The 17299-nt window shown below is 39.5% G+C and overlaps 1 protein-coding gene across 3 annotated transcripts in view; it reads left to right on the top strand.

Annotated features, from left to right (window-relative positions):
• The window catches only part of LOC122550024 (LIM zinc-binding domain-containing Nebulette-like), a 387183-nt gene that overhangs the window by 134018 nt on the left and 235866 nt on the right, over positions 1-17299 (top strand). For all 3 annotated transcript variants that reach the window (XM_043690429.1, XM_043690430.1, XM_043690431.1), the window contains exon 3: positions 3924-4008. In XM_043690429.1, coding sequence (XP_043546364.1) covers positions 3924-4008 — 85 coding nt within the window. The remainder of the gene's footprint in view (positions 1-3923; positions 4009-17299) is intronic.

Below are 17299 nucleotides of genomic sequence, written 5' to 3'. Positions count from 1 at the left end.
CCAGCAGGCTAAGATAAAAGGTAGGGAGGAGGGACTTGGGGAAGGGGCGTTCGAAATGCGATAGGGGGAAGGAGGCCAAGGTGAGGGTGATAGGCGGGAGTGGGGTGGGGGCGCAGAGGTCAGGAAGAAGATTGCAGGTTAGGAAGGCGGTGCTGAGTTTGAGGGATTTGACTGAGACAAGGTGGGGGGAGAGGAAATGAGGAAACTGGAGAACTCAGATTTCTCCTTCCACCTATCGCATTTACAACGCCCCTCCCCCAAGTCCCTCCTCCCTACCTTTTATCTTAGCCTGCTGGACACACTTTCCTCATTCCTGAAGAAGGGCTCATGCCGGAAACATCGATTCTCCTGCTCCTTGGATGCTGCCTGACCTGCTGTGCTTTTCCAGCAACACATTTTCAGCACTGTTTAAAGTTGCCATCTTGTAAAAGAACCCCTCATCCCCACTCGCTGTTTCCTGCCCATGAGCCAATTCTTTATCCATGCCAGCACCAACAACAACATTTTTGTGAGGTACCTTGTCAAATTCCTTCTGGAAGTCCAAACGCAACACACCCACTGGCTCCCCTCTAATCATTCTGATTGAGGTTACCCATAAAGCCTTAATAAATTAGTCAGACATGATTTTCCTTTCATTAATCCATGGTGACTGATTAGATTATGATTTTCTAAATGTTTGACTATTACTTTCTTGATAATTGATTATGGAAGTAATAGTCTAGCAATAGAAATTATGCTACTGACCTATAGTTTCCTGGTTTTTGCCTCCCTTCTTTTCTGAATAGAGTGTCACATTGGCAATTTTCCAATTTTCCAGTACTCCAGAATCCAAGGATTTTTGGAAAATTACAACTGATGCATCCACTATCTCTGTAGCTACCTCGTTTAGGATTCTAGGATGGAAGCCATCAGGGCCAGGGGACTGGTCTACTTTTAGTCCCATTAATTTGGCTAATACTACTTCTTTAGTGACAGTGATGGTACTTAATTCCTCCCTCATATTCTTCAGTATTAATGGGATGTTTTAAGTATAATCTATGGTAAAGACTGATGCAAAATATGTGTTTGATTTCTCTCCCATTTCCTTGTTCCCCAAAACCGTCTCCCGAGATTCATTTTCTAGGAGGCCGGTGTATGTGTTGACCTCTCTTTTTATATTTTTAAAGAAGTTCTTGTTGTCAGTTTTTATATTCCTCACCAGCTTGCCATCATAGTTTATTTCCTTTGTCTTTTTTAAAGCCTTTATTTGCTGGATTCTGAATTCATCCCAGTCTTCAGGGCTATCACTGTCTTTGGCCTCTCTTGAATGTTTTATCTTTCCATCTCCTTAATTTCCTTGGTTAGCCATGGCTGGTTTATACCTCTCTCTGAATCTTTCCTCCTTACTGGAGTGTACTTTCACTGAGAGTCATGAAATATCTTCTTGAATATCTGCCACTTACTGCTTACTGTCATTCCTGTTAATCTATCTGCTAAGTTCACTTTGGCTAATTCTATCCTCATTTCATTGTAATTCCTTTTATTAATGTTAAACACAGTTGGTTCACACCCAACTTGCTCACTCTCAAACTGAATACAATGCTGTTATGTTCTGTCTTGTTGTAATCCTAATTTATTGGGATCTTTTACTTGGAGGTTATTTACTAAACCTGCCCCATTGCCCATTACCAGATCCAAGATAGCCTGCTCCTTAGTTGGCTCCAATACACAGTTCTTGGAAACTATTCTGAATGCACTGTATAAATTTATTGTCATAGTTACCCTTTTACTCTTCATTGTTCTAATCAAATTGTGAAGTCATGCATAATTATTGCTCTTTTCTTTTTAAATGCTCTTATTATTTATTGATTTATAGCCTTTCTTACAGAGTGGCTACTGTTTGGGGGTCTGTATATCATTCCTACCAATGTAACTTTTCCTTGTATCTTTGTACCTCCACACAAATGGACTGTACATCATTCAAGCCTCAATCTCTCACAAATGTCTTCATTTTATTTCTTGTTCACAGTGCTATCCCCATCACCTTTTCTAACCATTCTGTGTTTCTGATAGGTCAAATGTCAAGTTCCAAGTTTTGATCTCCTTGTAACCATGTTTCCAAATGGTTATGAGATCGCATTAATTTACCTCAATTTGCGTCAGTTCGCCTACTGTATTCCAAATGCTTTATGCATTAAGATACATTTTCTGGTAACAATCAAACACATTATTCCTGCCATCTCCTTTACCTTTAGTTTTGTAATTTCCCATTTAACTGAACCCCCCCCCCCTCAATCCACAGCCTTAATTATGCGATTTACCACCATGACTCAGGCGGAGCCTATCTCACTGGAACAGCTCCCTCCTTCTCTAGTAATGGTGCCAGTGATGTATGAATTTGAGCCCATTTCTCCCACAACACTATTTGAGCTATATATTCACCTCTCTAATGTTGTTGTTCCTGCGCCAGTTTTCTTATGGCGCAGGTAGTAATACAGAAATTATTACCTTTTCGTTCTGGATTTTAATTCAGCTCCTAGCCGCTCGTGTTCCCTCAGCAGAATTTCCTTCCTCTTGCTACCTATATCATTGGTACCATTGTGGACCATGACAGTTGGATTTTTCCCCTCCTACTCCAAGTTCCTCTGCTCCAGATGAGAGCTCCTGAATGTGGGCACCAGGCAGACAACACAGCCTTTGGGCCACAGAGAAGAGTGTGTATTCCCCTGACTATATTATCTCTGTTTTCAACTAGTTTCTCTTTTTTATTCTCTGTCTTGATTGGCTCTGTGGTTATTGAAGAGGAGAAAGATTAGAATTGTATTTGGCTGTGATTGTATTTGGCTTTGGTGAGATCTCACCTGGAATACTGAGTGTGGTTTTGGTCTCCAAAAGGAACAATATATTTGCATTGGAAATACTATAGTGAATGTTCACTAATTTGGTTCCTGGGGTGAATGGATTGTTCTATGCTGAAGGGCTGAGCAACTGATTGCTATAATCTCTGGGGCTTAGAAGAATGAGAGGTGATCCATTGAAAATACAAGTCTCTGAGTGGGCTTCATGGGGTAAACGCTGAGAGGTTGTTTCCTCTGCTTGCAGAATCTAGAACAAGGGCATGCAGCCTCTCTCAGGGGAGATGATGGCCTATTAGTGTAAAAAACTGGGCTAATAATTTAGAGAAGCGCAGCAGGTCAGGCAACATCAAAGGAGTAGGAAAATCGACGTTTCGGGCATAAGCCTTTCTTCAGGAATTATGCCCGAAACGTCGATTCTCCTGCTCCTTTGATGCTGCCTGACCTGCTGCGCTTTTCCAGCAACATGTTTTTTAGCTCTGATCTCCAGCATCTGCAGTCCTCACTTTCTCCTAATAATTTAGAGACCCTGGGTTCAAATCCCACCATGGCAGATGGTGGAATTTGAATACAATAAAATCGGGAATTAAGAGTCTAATGACAACTGATTGTCATTGCCGATTGTTGGAAAAAACCATCAGGTTCACTAATTTCCTCTAGGGAAGGAAACTGCCATCGTTTCCTGGTCTGGCCTACATGTGGCTCCAGACTCCCAGCAATGTGGTTGACTCTGAACTGCTGTTTGGGCAATGAATGCTGGCCTAGCCAACAATGGCTACATCCCATGAATGAATTTAAAAAGTGATAAAGGATCAAACAGTACATAAGAAGTCATCATTCCTCTAAACCCCAGATGTTATAGGTGCCATTTATTCAGCCTCTCATCATAGAATAATCCACTCACCCTCTGAACCAAATGAGTAATTTGGTAGTTTTGTTCTGCAGTATCACTTTGAATTGGTGTGATGTTAAATCAATTTAAATAGGACATAACAATGCGATATAAATGTTGAAGTACACATCTTATTTTTGTATTTAACCTATTTATTGATATGTATTGATTCTGATTGCCACTGTCTTGTGTTTCAGGCATTACCCAAAGCAGCAATTCACCATCGTTGCTGATACACCAGAAAACCTCCGCCTGAAGCAACAAAGTGAATTGCAGAGTCAGGTAACTGTGCCAAGTTAAACTCTGATCGCTCCTTATGGGGGTAATTCCAATGGTTCAGTATTGTAAATCTGTATATAGTTTTTTTTATGACTGACTCAGCATAAACTGATCCTAGGTTTGATGTGGTATGAGTCAGCTGCAAAGTGATCCAACCCAAAAAGATAAAGCTAAACCCAACTTCAAATGTATCATTTGTAGTCTAAATGTTAATTATTAAATTTTCCACAACAATCATTCATGTCAACTTGGAGTAGGGTTGTCAACTTGTTCTAAGGCCTAGGATGTAATGGAGACTTGTGCCTAAACTGAGCCAAATCAAATTGGTGAGACTGCTGCAGTCAACACAGAAATGATTTTCATCACAAAAGAGTGAGTTGAATTTGAACCCTGTTTACTTCACAGTTGAAAGGATGGCTTGTTCAATAAGAATGCCATCCTTTCCTGTTTAAATTCACTGATTCTTTATTCAATTTATGTTAGGTTAGGTCAATTTATTGTGTTTGTATTTTTGTTCCTGATTGACAGAAATAGCAACAAGTAGAGAATAACAACAATGAACAATAAATATGCAATTTTTAAATATTATGTTTGATTAGACAAGAAATAAAAGCCCTGTAGAAAGCTAGTCTAACTGCAGCTAATGAGAAGTTTTAAAGGTTCTGCCAGATTGGAGATGCTCGTCCATAGCTAACCTGATAATCTTCAACTCCACTTTCCTGCACTTTCCCTACAACTCTTGATTCCCTTATGGATTAAAAATCTGTCCATCTCAGCCTTCATATGATGTTCTGTAATCTCTACAGCTCTCTGAGAGAAGATATTCCTCCTAAATCTGTTTTAAAAGGTCAAGCCCTTACTCTGAGCTTATTCCCACTTGTCCTGGACTCTTCCACATTCTGTATTTTCTTTGTTACATCTTCTGTAATCTTGCATGTTTCAAAAGGTTGGCTCTCATTCTTATAAACTTAAGAGTCCTAGATCTGTACAGCACAGAAACAGATCCTTCAGTCCAACTTGTCCATGTCGACCAGATATCCTAAATTAATCTAATCCCATTTGCTAGCATTTGGCTCATATCCCTGTAAACCATTTCTATTCATAAACCCATCCAAATGCCTTTTCAAATGCTGTAATTGTACCAGCCTCCACTACGTCCTTTGCCAGCACATTCCATATACTCAATCTCTCCTCATAAAACAGTCCTTCCATACCTTGTATCAGCCTAGTGGATTGCCTCCAGTAATAGCACATCTTAATTAGATAAGGGGCCTAAAAGTATTCAAACTGTGGGTCTGAATAGTGTCTTATATAGTTCTAACAAAGCCTCCCTACTTTTATACTCCATTCTGTTTGAGATAAAAGGTAATGTTCCACTTGCCTTCCCTTTTATCTGCTGAACTTGGATGTGATCGATGAACAGGGACACCCAAATGCCATTGATCTGTGGCTTTATTCAGTCTTTCTGGATTTAAATAATATTCAGTTTCTCAAATAATTCTAATCAAATTATCAGGCATGATTTCTCTTCATGTAAGCATGCTAACTGTACTTATTATATTCTTCTAAATGCTCTGCAATGACATCCTTTATAATGGACTCGAGCATTTTCCCAATTACAGATGTTAGGTAACTACAGGCCAGTTAGCTTGTTTATTGTCCCTTTCCCTTTTCAAATAAAGGTATCATTTTGGTAGTTTTCCAATTCCATGGGACTTTTATGTAGAATCTAAGGGGCGGCACGGTGGCACATTGGTAGCACTGCTGCCTCACAGCGCCTGAGACCCGGGTTCAATTCCTGCCTCAGGCGACTGACTGTCTGGAGTTTGCACGTTCTCTCCGTGTCTGCGTGGGTTTCCTCTGGGTGCTCTGGTTTCCACAGTCCAAAGATGTGCAGGTCAGGTGAATTGGCCATGCTAAATTGCCCGTAGTGTTAGGTAAGGGGTAAATGTAGGGGCATGGGTGGGTTGCGCTTCGGCGGGTCGGTGTGGACTTGTTGGGCCGAAGGGCCTGTTTCCACTCTGTAATGTAATGTAATGTAATCTAATCTAATATGTAATCTAATCTAATTTGGAGAGTTACTACCAGTGCATCCACTATCTCTCTAGCTATTTCTTTTAATATCCTATGATGCATCCCATAGGTCCAGGGAGCTTATTGGTCTTTAGCCCTATGAATTTCCTTAGCCCTGTTTCTCTAATAATAGTTGTATTTATATCCTCACCTTTTGCCTCTTGATTATTTAATAATTTTGGAACGCTGTTAGTGTGTCCTCCTGTGAAGACTAATGCCCAGTATTTATTCAGATCCTCTCCATTGCCTAGTTCCCATTATTATTTCCCAACCTTGTTCTCAATGGGGCCTATATTTACTTTGGCCTGTTGTTTATTGAACTACTTATATTCTAAATCGTTCTTGCTGTCCATCTTGATATTACTTGCAAATTTATTCCTGAAATTTATTATCTTCTTTATTATTTTTTGGTCATCTTTTGTTGGTTTTTTAAACTTACCCAGTCCTCTGGTTTGCCACTAATGCTTGCTGCATTGTATGTTTTTTTTCTTTTAATCAAATGCTATTCTCAACTTATTTGTTTAACCATGGTTGATTTATATCTTCGTAAAATCCCCTCCTTTCTCACTGGGATCTATTTTTACTGTGAGCCATAAACTATTTTCTTAAAAGTCTACCATTGTTTCTCAACTACTTTTTCTGCTAAGCTCCTCCTCTAGTCTACACAAGATTGCTCTGCTCTCATTCCTTTGTAGTTAACCCTTATTTAAGCTTAAAAATCTCACAACACCAGATTATTGTCCAAAGGTTTAATTGGAAGCACTAACTCATTTTTTAAGATTAGAATCGGTCTAAACATTATGGCACAGACAACAGCACACCGGGGGCGAACACCTTCAATACATTATCTGGGCTGACACCAATTGTTAAAGTTAACCTGAGAATGTAACTTTTAAAAAAAGTTTTGTGATTTACGTATGAAAGAAGTGACAGTATCTTGGTGTTCTTACAGATGAGAGACTTAACAAACAATCAAGGTATTTTTCAATGTATAATTTCAGTTACATCACACTGTAAACTTTTGCTATAAATTCTGTGTCTTACAATTGTGTCCTCCACAACCACCTGATGAAGGAGCGGCGCTCCGAAAGCTAGTGCTTCTAATTAAACCTGTTGGACTATAACCTGGTGTTGAGAGATTTTTAACTTTGTACACCCCAGTCCAACACCAGCACCTCCAAATCATATTCAAGCTTAGCACCATAGTTTTTGATCCTATTTCCTCCCTTTCATACTGAATGCTAAATTCTCCCTTTGTTTTAGAAACACCTTATCAACTAGCACTCTTGATAAACCAACAAAAATCATATACTCAAATACTGCAATCTACTAAGAAGTCTGGATACTTATGCTGTAAATAAAGTTTTTAGCAGTGATGTGTATACTTCCTGCATTATATTTCTATAACTTACTATGTTTTTACATTGATTTTAGAAAGTGTGTTGATGTTTTTGCATAAATGTTTAGTGATGTTGATGTGTTGAAGCTTTGTTTGGTCAGGGTTTACTGTGTTTACTCGTACCTCTTGATTATCCAGAATCTTTGATCAACCAGCACATTCCTGGTCTCATAGATGCTGGTTACTAAAGAGTTTGTTGTAACAGTATTTGTGATGTTAATTAATTTATTGTGTTCTGAATACAATATTCAAGTAAAGAGCCATAATATTGTCTTTCTGCCATTTCTCCCACTTCGACTCTACTTGCTGATTTTGTTCTGTTTGTATACTCTGCCCAATCTGGGTATCCATAACTTTGTTGCCTATATCCATCTCCCCTGTGCTAGCTGGCCTACATTAGTTCCTGGTCTGGCTGTCCCTCTATGTAAATTTTTCTTTTCTTATTTTCAAAATCTCCAAGAAGACGTGGTGGCTCACAGTATCAGGAACCTGGGTTCAATTCCACCCTTGGGCAACTGTCTGTGTGATGTTTGCACATTCTTTCCGTGTCTGTGTGGATTTTCTCCAAGTGCTCCACTTTACTCCCACAGTCCAAAGATTTGCAGGTTAGATGGATTGGCCTGTAGTATCCAAGGATGTACATGCTAGATGAGTTAGCCATGGGAAATGCAGGATAGATGCTGTTTGGAGGATTGGTGTGGACTTAATGGGTCGAATGGCTTGCTTTCGCACTCTACAGATTCTATGACATCCCTCCCTCTCCCTGTAGTATCCACCATTCCTACATCCTCGGATATTTGCTTTCTCGTTGTGGCCTTTTGTGCATCTGAGTGTTAATTGTCTCACCATTGGTGGCCATATGTTTGGCTCGAAGCCCTCCCTCAACTGCTCTACCCCTCCCCTCCTTTATGACAGTTCTAACAAGCTGTTTCTCTTTTATCCTTGTATCACCTTAAGTGGCTTCATGACAAATGTTTGCTAATACTCTAGTGAAGCACTTTGGGATACTTCATCACATTAAAGTGCTCTTTGAAACAAGTTGTTTGGTCAACCTGCATTTTCAGAAATCAGTCAAATGTATTGCCACGAGGCGTAAAGGGAAACTTTAAAGATCTCAAATTCCAGAGAAGAAATATGATGTATATGGTATTTTTGTTATAACATTCGATGAGGGAATTGCTGGCAAAGCAGCCAGTGTTGAGAGGATGCATGCCAGCTTGTGTGAGGTGGAAACAGAAATGAGGCTCAGTGAGAGGGCCTTTGTCACCAGCTTCCTGTTTGCCTTTTCTTCCCTGCCAAGCCCATGTTTAGATCAGTTTGTGCATTTAAATTCAAGTTTAACAAACTAAGTAAATCCAGAATAAAATACTGGTATTAGTAAAAGTGATTAGAAAAACAACATAACCACATAATGCAGTTGTCTTGCTCAGCTATTTCAGTTGTCCCATTGCTACAGAAAAAGATAAGATTAAAACTGAACAAACAACTTGACTTCAACCCACATGCATTTGACCTTGTGGAGTCCTCCTCTCTGACATCTGTGTATAGGTGCAGAAGTTGGGAGAACTGTTCTGCAGACAAATCAAGCAACAGCTTTACAATTTACATTTCTAGAATCAAACCAGTCACCCACTGTCCAGGTTCCTTGATCCCTGGATATGTCCCACCAGCAGGGCAGATGGACTAAAACTGGGTCATAGTGCTACACCGATAAATAGGAGCTCCCTTGGGCATTCTTAATGTCAATTTGGATTGCCTGGTCAAGGAGACCTCGTGATAACCACTTAGCATCCTCCCTGTTGATTCAGCACGGGTCCGTGTTAAAAAACAATTCAGGAAGCCATTTTCACTTGCTGTCTGTTTGGATTCCCTGATCCATGATCCCATTCTTTAATTCCTTCCTTCACCGACCCCATCCCAATCCCCCAAAACTCCCTGCCAATTCATTGAAATGGAAAGTGTTTTGTTTTAAAACTGTGAAAACCTGTATAAACTGCAAGTTACTGATGATTGGTCAAAGTTAGTGGATTCTTGTGTCTTTAAAGGCATTCATTGATCTTTATTTACAGTTATAGATTTCTTCTGATGCACTTGATGTATGAATCTTGTTGCTTCCCGAGATATTCAGGTTCTGTTGCTGGCATGGTGCTGGACATCTCGAATTCATTTAACAGTACATGGCTATTTTTTGTTGTTAAGTGTTTGGAGAAAAGTTGTGCCTTGTGAATTTGTTTGCCTGATGTAATTGTTGTTACCCACATAGAGTAGTTTTCTTGAACCTTATTTTCTATTTGATACATTAATGCCATGTGACAAAGCCAATTCCCCATGTGCTGCAGTTACAGATGGATTTAAATTCACAAAGTGACTCTGGTATTGTTTTTCCTTTGGTACAGTGGAACAAAGGCATAAACAATGCACAGAGGTCATGCCAGCTTGCCAACTGGAGCTTTTTACTATAATCCTTTATATTCTTCCACTTAATCCAGTTCCCTTTTAAAAATGCTCTAATCTGTGCCTCTGCAGTAAATAGTAGCAAAATATTCTATGTGCCAATAATCACTTTAACCTTCTGCAAAGTTGAATTAAGGGAAATAAAAGGAGTGGCTGCCATCCAGTTCCATTATTTTCACTTCTTGCAGCTGCCGATAAACATGGAAGTTAAGATCATTTCATCGCTATTCTGGCATTCCATAAACCAATTGTCTTCCTCTAAACCTTATTCTGTTTTCCAGTTTGTAATCACACCATATCAACAAATAGAATAATTTTCACCTTAAGGATTTATCCATTCTTTCCTGTGAATACAGATGTCTGCCTTGGACATTCTGTTGTGCAGAAGGAAAATAATGGTCAGTGAGAAGTTGGGTCTGTAACTTCCAACTAAGGCGTTCCCTATTGTAGGCTAAATAATGGCTAGTTATTTTCTTATTACCTATATTGCTTTCACCAACACATCCCGCATCAGTTTTGGGGTGGGGAACCTCCCAAAGTGATGTATTGAAAAACCTTTGTTGATCAGACTTTAAAAACAGGCAGTTGATCTTCATCTGCCTAATAGATGTTTCAGTTAAGATTACAAACTTGCTGTCTCAAAAAAAAAGCTGATGTGTGAATCCTTATTTTAACATCCTGTTTATTTGATTTTGTTTCTAAAAGCGCTTGGAAACATCTCAATGCTTCATTGGTATTGTTTTAAAAAATGAAAATTCCATGTTTTCCAGCATTACACAGTGTTACTGTAAGATCCGCAAAGACAATATTGAGAATGATCTCATTTAGTGTGGATAAGGATATGTTCCAGGTGCCAGGAGTTGGGGCAGTGGTTAGAAAGGGATAGTCTGATCTGTAGAATAGGGGAGTAGTCTGGAATTTATACTGGAATGAATAGAGTCAATAACCAATTGAGGAAGATAGACCAATTCCTGCTTCCTACTTGTGAGATGAATATCAATCACATTAACATGCAATTCAATGAAAATAGCTGTCAATGGATGACCAATATCATGAATTACTGAACCACACATATCATATAGTTCCCACATATTTTTTACAGTCTTTGCTGAGTTAGGTAATCTCAGCAGTGACTGTGGTTTTATGCCTCAAAAAGGCTTGACTTCTCTTGGGTAGTGGGGAATAACTATCTTTGGTTCCCATTTCTGATTTTTGTCCAGTGATCTTCGCTGGAGTTGGCTCTTTTAAGGTTAAATGGACTGCCGACAGCTGCTGTCTTGGCAATGGGCTCCCCTTTGAAGTGATAAAGGGTGCCTTGTTTTGTAGAATTGTACTCTGTCAGACATCACTGGTTCTATTTAGGAGGATTTTTCCCAATAGATAGGGGAAAGATGTGGAAATAAACAAAGAAAATAATAAATGTTCAATATTTCGTGATGTAAATTACTCAAGTTTATTCGATTCAGTCCAAATGTGGACTGGATTACAATTAGGGAAAAGCCAACGGTTGATAAAATGTATTTATATACGAAATTCTCTACAGATAACCTTGGGGTGGTTTGAACAACTGAATTTGTGAATTATTCTTTGTAGAAATTTGCTGTTTCACAGCTTTAATAAATTGCAACATGAGATATTTTAAGGCTTCAGAAGTTTTAAAAGTTAAATTTTCTTTGAAAGAAGTACACATTTCCTGCAGCTTTTAATTTTGAAAAAAAAGTTGAACTTATGAGGCTACCACTGATACCACAATTTGTTGAAAAGATGTTCCAGAAGCAGGAATGTAGGTACGTAGGCTTTGAGAAATGGCCATTCCATTCTTTTGTACAGTTTGTTGGATGAAAAATATATTTTCTTCAGGAAGGAGCACAAAACCTGAGCCTTTGGGCATGAGCTAGCTAATGGAATATTGAACTGAGTGGAACTCTCTCAATGTAAGTGAACAAAATGATATTTTCAAGGTGTACCTGAACAAGGCAAAATAACAGCCTAAATTGCAACACCGCATTTACTCATTTTCCCTCTGTGTTACATTACTATGATGAAAATGATCAGAGGCCATTCTGACTCTTGGCACATAAGTAACAATCCTTCCCTGGCATGTTTCTTATGGTTATGTGTTATAATTTTTGTACTACTTAAAGTACGTCATCTTTATCTCTGTAGACATAGGCAATTTCAGCATTACATTGCACGTACTCAACTCTACCTCTCCAATACTCTATCCTTTGATGCTATTAACCAACTGCATGGTATCAAGTATAGCATAAATTCATACATTAGTCATAACTTCTTCCAACTCAATTTTGCAATACCTCAACCCATTTTTTTCTGACTTTTCTGTAAACTATGTTCCTTTGTCATTAGCTGCACTCCTCTCCATGGCAACTATTTCAGTCTCAGCCAGACACTCTCTGACAGTATATCTTGTTAGGCCACGAGCTGAGCTTTAATTTCTTATTCTAGCAGGATTACCAATACCTCATTTTCACTTATGGAACATTGTCCTGCTGCTTGCCCAAACCACTTTAATGTTGAAACCCTCATTTATGTTCTTGTTGCACCCAGACTTGACTTCAGTGTGCTTTCTGCTAGATTTACTGCTGCGAACCCCATACAATCTCAAGTGCCTAAAGATTTCTTACATATTTTACATCCTGCTCATCACTATGCTTTATTCACTGGCCTACAGGAAGGTGTCCTTGTCCCTCAATATTTTACTTTGAAAATGTTTAATTTTATTAACAAGGCTCTCCATGACTTGGATGAATAAATCCCATTCATTGTAGCTGTTCTTAGATTGAATATGAATATGAACTCCTCATGTCATGTATCCATCAAACTCCGTATTAATGAGCCCATATTTTAGCAAACTGAACAATGTCTGTCGCTGAATTTTTAAAAGAGAAATGTGAGATGCTGACAATTTGGTGAAATTTATTAACCATTGCAATTCACTCAGGTCTTGTTGCCAGTATAAACATAACTTATAAGTCTGGCTGTCAGCAGTCCACATGCATGATTGATCATAGCAATCTGGAACTTTTAGGGAGATCAATTTTGATGATAACAGGGCAGATGGGACAAATAGCTAAATTCCAGGCTTGCTGAATTTTTTGCATCTTCAAGCCATTTTGTCAAAAAGCTCTGTTCCCAACACAATGAGAACAAACCCCACTTTTCCAAAGTGTGATTTTTTTTAATTATGGTTCCATGCGTTTTGGTATTGTATTAACCATTAGTGGAAATTTTTAAGGGTATTAAAAATACACTTACATTGCTGACAATGAGTTTTATTGCTAAATTGTAAAAAAAAGAGATAATTATTTAGTCATGAGTGAGATGTCTGTGGTTACATTTCATTGGCAAGCATGTCGATTCGTGGAATCCCAATTTGATGACCTTAACATCCCAGCAGTGAGATATGTCCCACTGGTTGAGAAACGCCAGCATGATGGATGCATTGCCCCTCCTTGACCTTTCCACTGATTTTGACACAGCTGAGCACTCCTGTCCATATGCAACTCTTCTGTAGTCTCTTGTGAGCAATTGTGGGCCCATACCTCAGGAAGGATGTATTGGACCTGGAGCGGGTCCAGAGGAGGTTCACAAGAATGGTCCCAGAAATGGCTTAACATATGAGGAACTTTGAGGATGCTGGGGCTATACTCGATTGAGTTCAGAAGGATGAGGAGGAATCTGACAAAAACTTACAGAATACCGAACAGCCTAGACAGAGTGGACGTTGGGAAGATGTTTTCATTGGTAGGAGAGATGAGGACCTTAGAGTAAAGGGAAGATCCATTAGAATAGAGATAAGGAGAAACTTCTTTAGCCAGAGAGTTGTGAATTTGTGGGATTCATTTTCACAGAATGCTGTGGAGGCCAGGTCATTGAGTATACTTAAAACAGAAATCAAAATTCTTGATTGCCAAAGGGACCAAAGGTAACAGGGAGAAAACAAGTAAATGGGGTTGAAAAACATATCAACAATGAATGAATGGCGGAGCAGACTTGATGGGCTGAACGGCCTAATTTCTGCTCCTGTTGTCTTGTCTTGTTAGCCGTGTCACCTGTTTGGTTTCATCTCATACATGTTACCAAAAATGTATTACATTGCTATGAGCAATTTATTCAACTTGGATAATTTTTTCAACTCCAGTGGAGTCCAAAGCTTTTCCCTTAGTGCTGTAATCATCAATTATAAGCTATCTGTGTTCCAATAAGGCAGGATGGAGTCAGTTTCTATGTATGTCTTTATGACATTAAGCTTTACCATCTGCTTTCTGCATCAATTCTATGGCTGTTATTTCAATCTGCAATTGTTTTAGACACTATGGCTGATCTTCTTCCTGGGAAATGACAGGGAAGGTGGTGGTAAGGGCAAGAAGACAGGAAGAAATAGAAACAGGAGTAGGCCATTCAGCCCCTTTATCCTGCTACCAATTCAATAGGATATGGCTGATCTGACAATCTTGATAGCTACTTTTCTGCCCTTTTCCCATAACTCTTGATTTTTCTTACTGATCAAGAATTTATATCAACCTTAAATATGCACAAGGACTCTACCCCCATAGCTCTCTGTGACAAGCAATTCCAAAGACACTCGATCCTCTGAGAGAAGAAATTCCACCTCATTTCAGTCTTAAATTGGTGCTCCTTCATTCTCAAAATGTGTCCTCTGGTCCTACACTCTCCCAGGGGAGAAAACATTTACCCTGTCAAGCTCCTTAAGCATCCTACATGTTTCCATCAGATCACCTCTCATTCTTCTAAACTCCAGTGAGTAGGGTCCCAACCTGATTGGCCTTTGCTCATGAGACAATCCCTCCAGGCCAGGCATCATCCTAGTGAACCTTCTCTGAACTGCCTCCAATGAAGTAATCTTTCCTTCAGTAAGGGGATCAAAACTGCTCACGGTACTTCAGATGTAGTCTCACTAGCATCTTGTACAGTTGCAGTAAGACTTTCCAACAAATACTCCAACCTCCTTGAAATAAGGGACAACATTCCATTAGCCTTCCTGATTATTGGCTGCACTAATGTGCTAACTTTCTGTTTCATGCACAATTGTTCACAAGTCCCTTTGTGTTGCAGCTTTCTGCAGTTTATCTCAAATTAAATAATACCCTTTTTTTTGTTCTCCCTTTCAAAATGAACAACTTCACATTTTCCCACATTATACCCCATTTACCAATTTCTTCCCACTTACTTAACCTAACGATATCTATCTGTAAACTGTTTGTAACCCTTACACAACCTGCTTTTGCCTATTTTAGAGTCATTTTCAAAAATTGCTACATTTATGCTTCTTCCTCCAAGTCATTAATGTATAATGTGAACAGTTGTGGTGCCAGTACTGATCCCTGTGGAACTGTACTGGTTACAGAATGCCAACCTGAAAAAAGAACCCCTTAGCCCCAGTTGCTATTCCCTGCCCATGAACCAATTCTCTATCCATGCCAATATATTACATTCAACACGGTGGGCGTGACTTAACCTTTTGTGAGGTACCATGTTGAATGTCTTCTGGAAGTCAAAATGCAACATATCTCCCATTTCTCTTCTATCCATTCTGGTTGAGACTTCCTCAAAAAGTTCTAAGATATTAGTCAGATATGATTTCTCTTTAATGAAACCACGGTGATTCTCCTTGATCAGATTATGATATTTGAAATGTTCAGCTATTACCTCCCTGAAAATTGATTCTAACACTTTTCTAAGAATGGATGTTAGGCGAATTGGCCAATAGTTGCCTGCTTTTTGCCTCCCTCTGCTTTAGGAAAGGTGTGTCACATTGGCAGTTTTCCAATCTTCTAGTATTTCCTCAGAACCTGTTGGAAAATTACAACTAGTGCATCCACTATCTCTGTTGCCACCACTTTTAGGATCTTAGGATACAAGCCACCAGAACAAGGTGACTTATCTATCTTTGATCCCATTAGTTTATTTAATATTCCTTCTTTAGTGATGCTATTGACACTTAATTGCTCCCCCGTATTTCTTAGTATAAATGAAATGTTCGAAGTATACTTCACAGTAGAACTGATGCAGAAGTAAATCGGGCAGGATGGTGCTGGAGTGATAACAAGCAAGAACGCAGGTATCAACACACTGCCAATCCACTTGGTTACTTGTCCTTCCTGCCAGTCAACGATCAAGTTCTGGGCGGCTTGGTTTTAACTTACTTTCCTGACTGGGAAATCAGGGCGACTTGTCAGTTGGTTTTGGGGTAAAGTGGTGGGGGAGGAGCAGCTTCATTTGTCTCAATCTGAGGATAATCAGGAACATGAGGGACAGTGCTGGTTCTTGAAAGTCACTCCGTGCTTTTGTCTTCAATGTTCCCATCCTTATCACACACCACCGCACTGAAAGAAAAGAAAGCTCCCTTGTGTTATGCTCTCCTGTTATTTTATTTTACTGTTCAGCCAGCAGCCTGGGCCTTCCACAGCTCACTGCTGTCCCAGCTTCAGATTGGATGGAACAGCCTTGTCATGAGACTTGATTGTTGAGAAACCCGCTGCTCACCACTTCAGTACTTGATTCAGCATTCTTGCTGGTGAAGGGGAGGGTGGGGTGATTCTCTTGCATTAAAGATACCCAGCCCACACTTTCCCCCTAAAAAAGAAATTCCACCCTGTAACCCAGATAAGTCAAAATTGCATCGTGTTATTATTACTTGTTTAAAATTATTAATTAAACAAAGCTGCCCCCTTGTTGATTTTTTACATTAATTAATTACCTTGAACCTTCATATTTCCATCCTCTGATTGCCACTTTGTCAATTCCTGCCATGCAGCTCCTTGTAATACAGTAAGAAACCTAGCAGTTTAGCTAATATGTCCATATCAATTGCATTGAACACATTCTCCCATGTTGAACATTACAACCTGTTCCTTGCTTAGAACATAGAACATAGAACAGTACAGCACAGAACAGGCCCTTCAGCCCACGATGTTGTGCCAACCACTGAACCTCATGTATGCACCCTCAAATTTCTGTGACCATATGCATGCCCAGTAGTCTCTGAAATGTCCCAATGACCTTGCTTCCACAACTGCTGCTGGCAACGCATTCCATACTCTCTCAACTCTCTGTGTAAAGAACCCGCCTCTGACATCCCCTCTATACTTTCCTCCAACCAGCTTAAAACTATGACCTCTCGTGTTAGTTATTTCTGCCCTGGGAAATAATCTCTGGCTATCGACTCTATCTATGCCTCTCATTACGTTGTATAGCTCAATTCGGTCCCCTCACCTCCTCCTTTTCTCCAATGAAAAAAGTCCAAGCTCAATCAACCTCTCTTCATAAGATAAGCCCTCCAGTCCAGGCAGCATCTTGGTAAACCTCCTCTGAACCCTCTCCAAA

Source organism: Chiloscyllium plagiosum, chromosome 5 (genome assembly GCF_004010195.1).
Source record: "Chiloscyllium plagiosum isolate BGI_BamShark_2017 chromosome 5, ASM401019v2, whole genome shotgun sequence".
NCBI classification, from domain to species: Eukaryota; Metazoa; Chordata; class Chondrichthyes; order Orectolobiformes; family Hemiscylliidae; genus Chiloscyllium; species Chiloscyllium plagiosum.
This window is presented reverse-complemented; position numbering and strand designations above follow the sequence as displayed.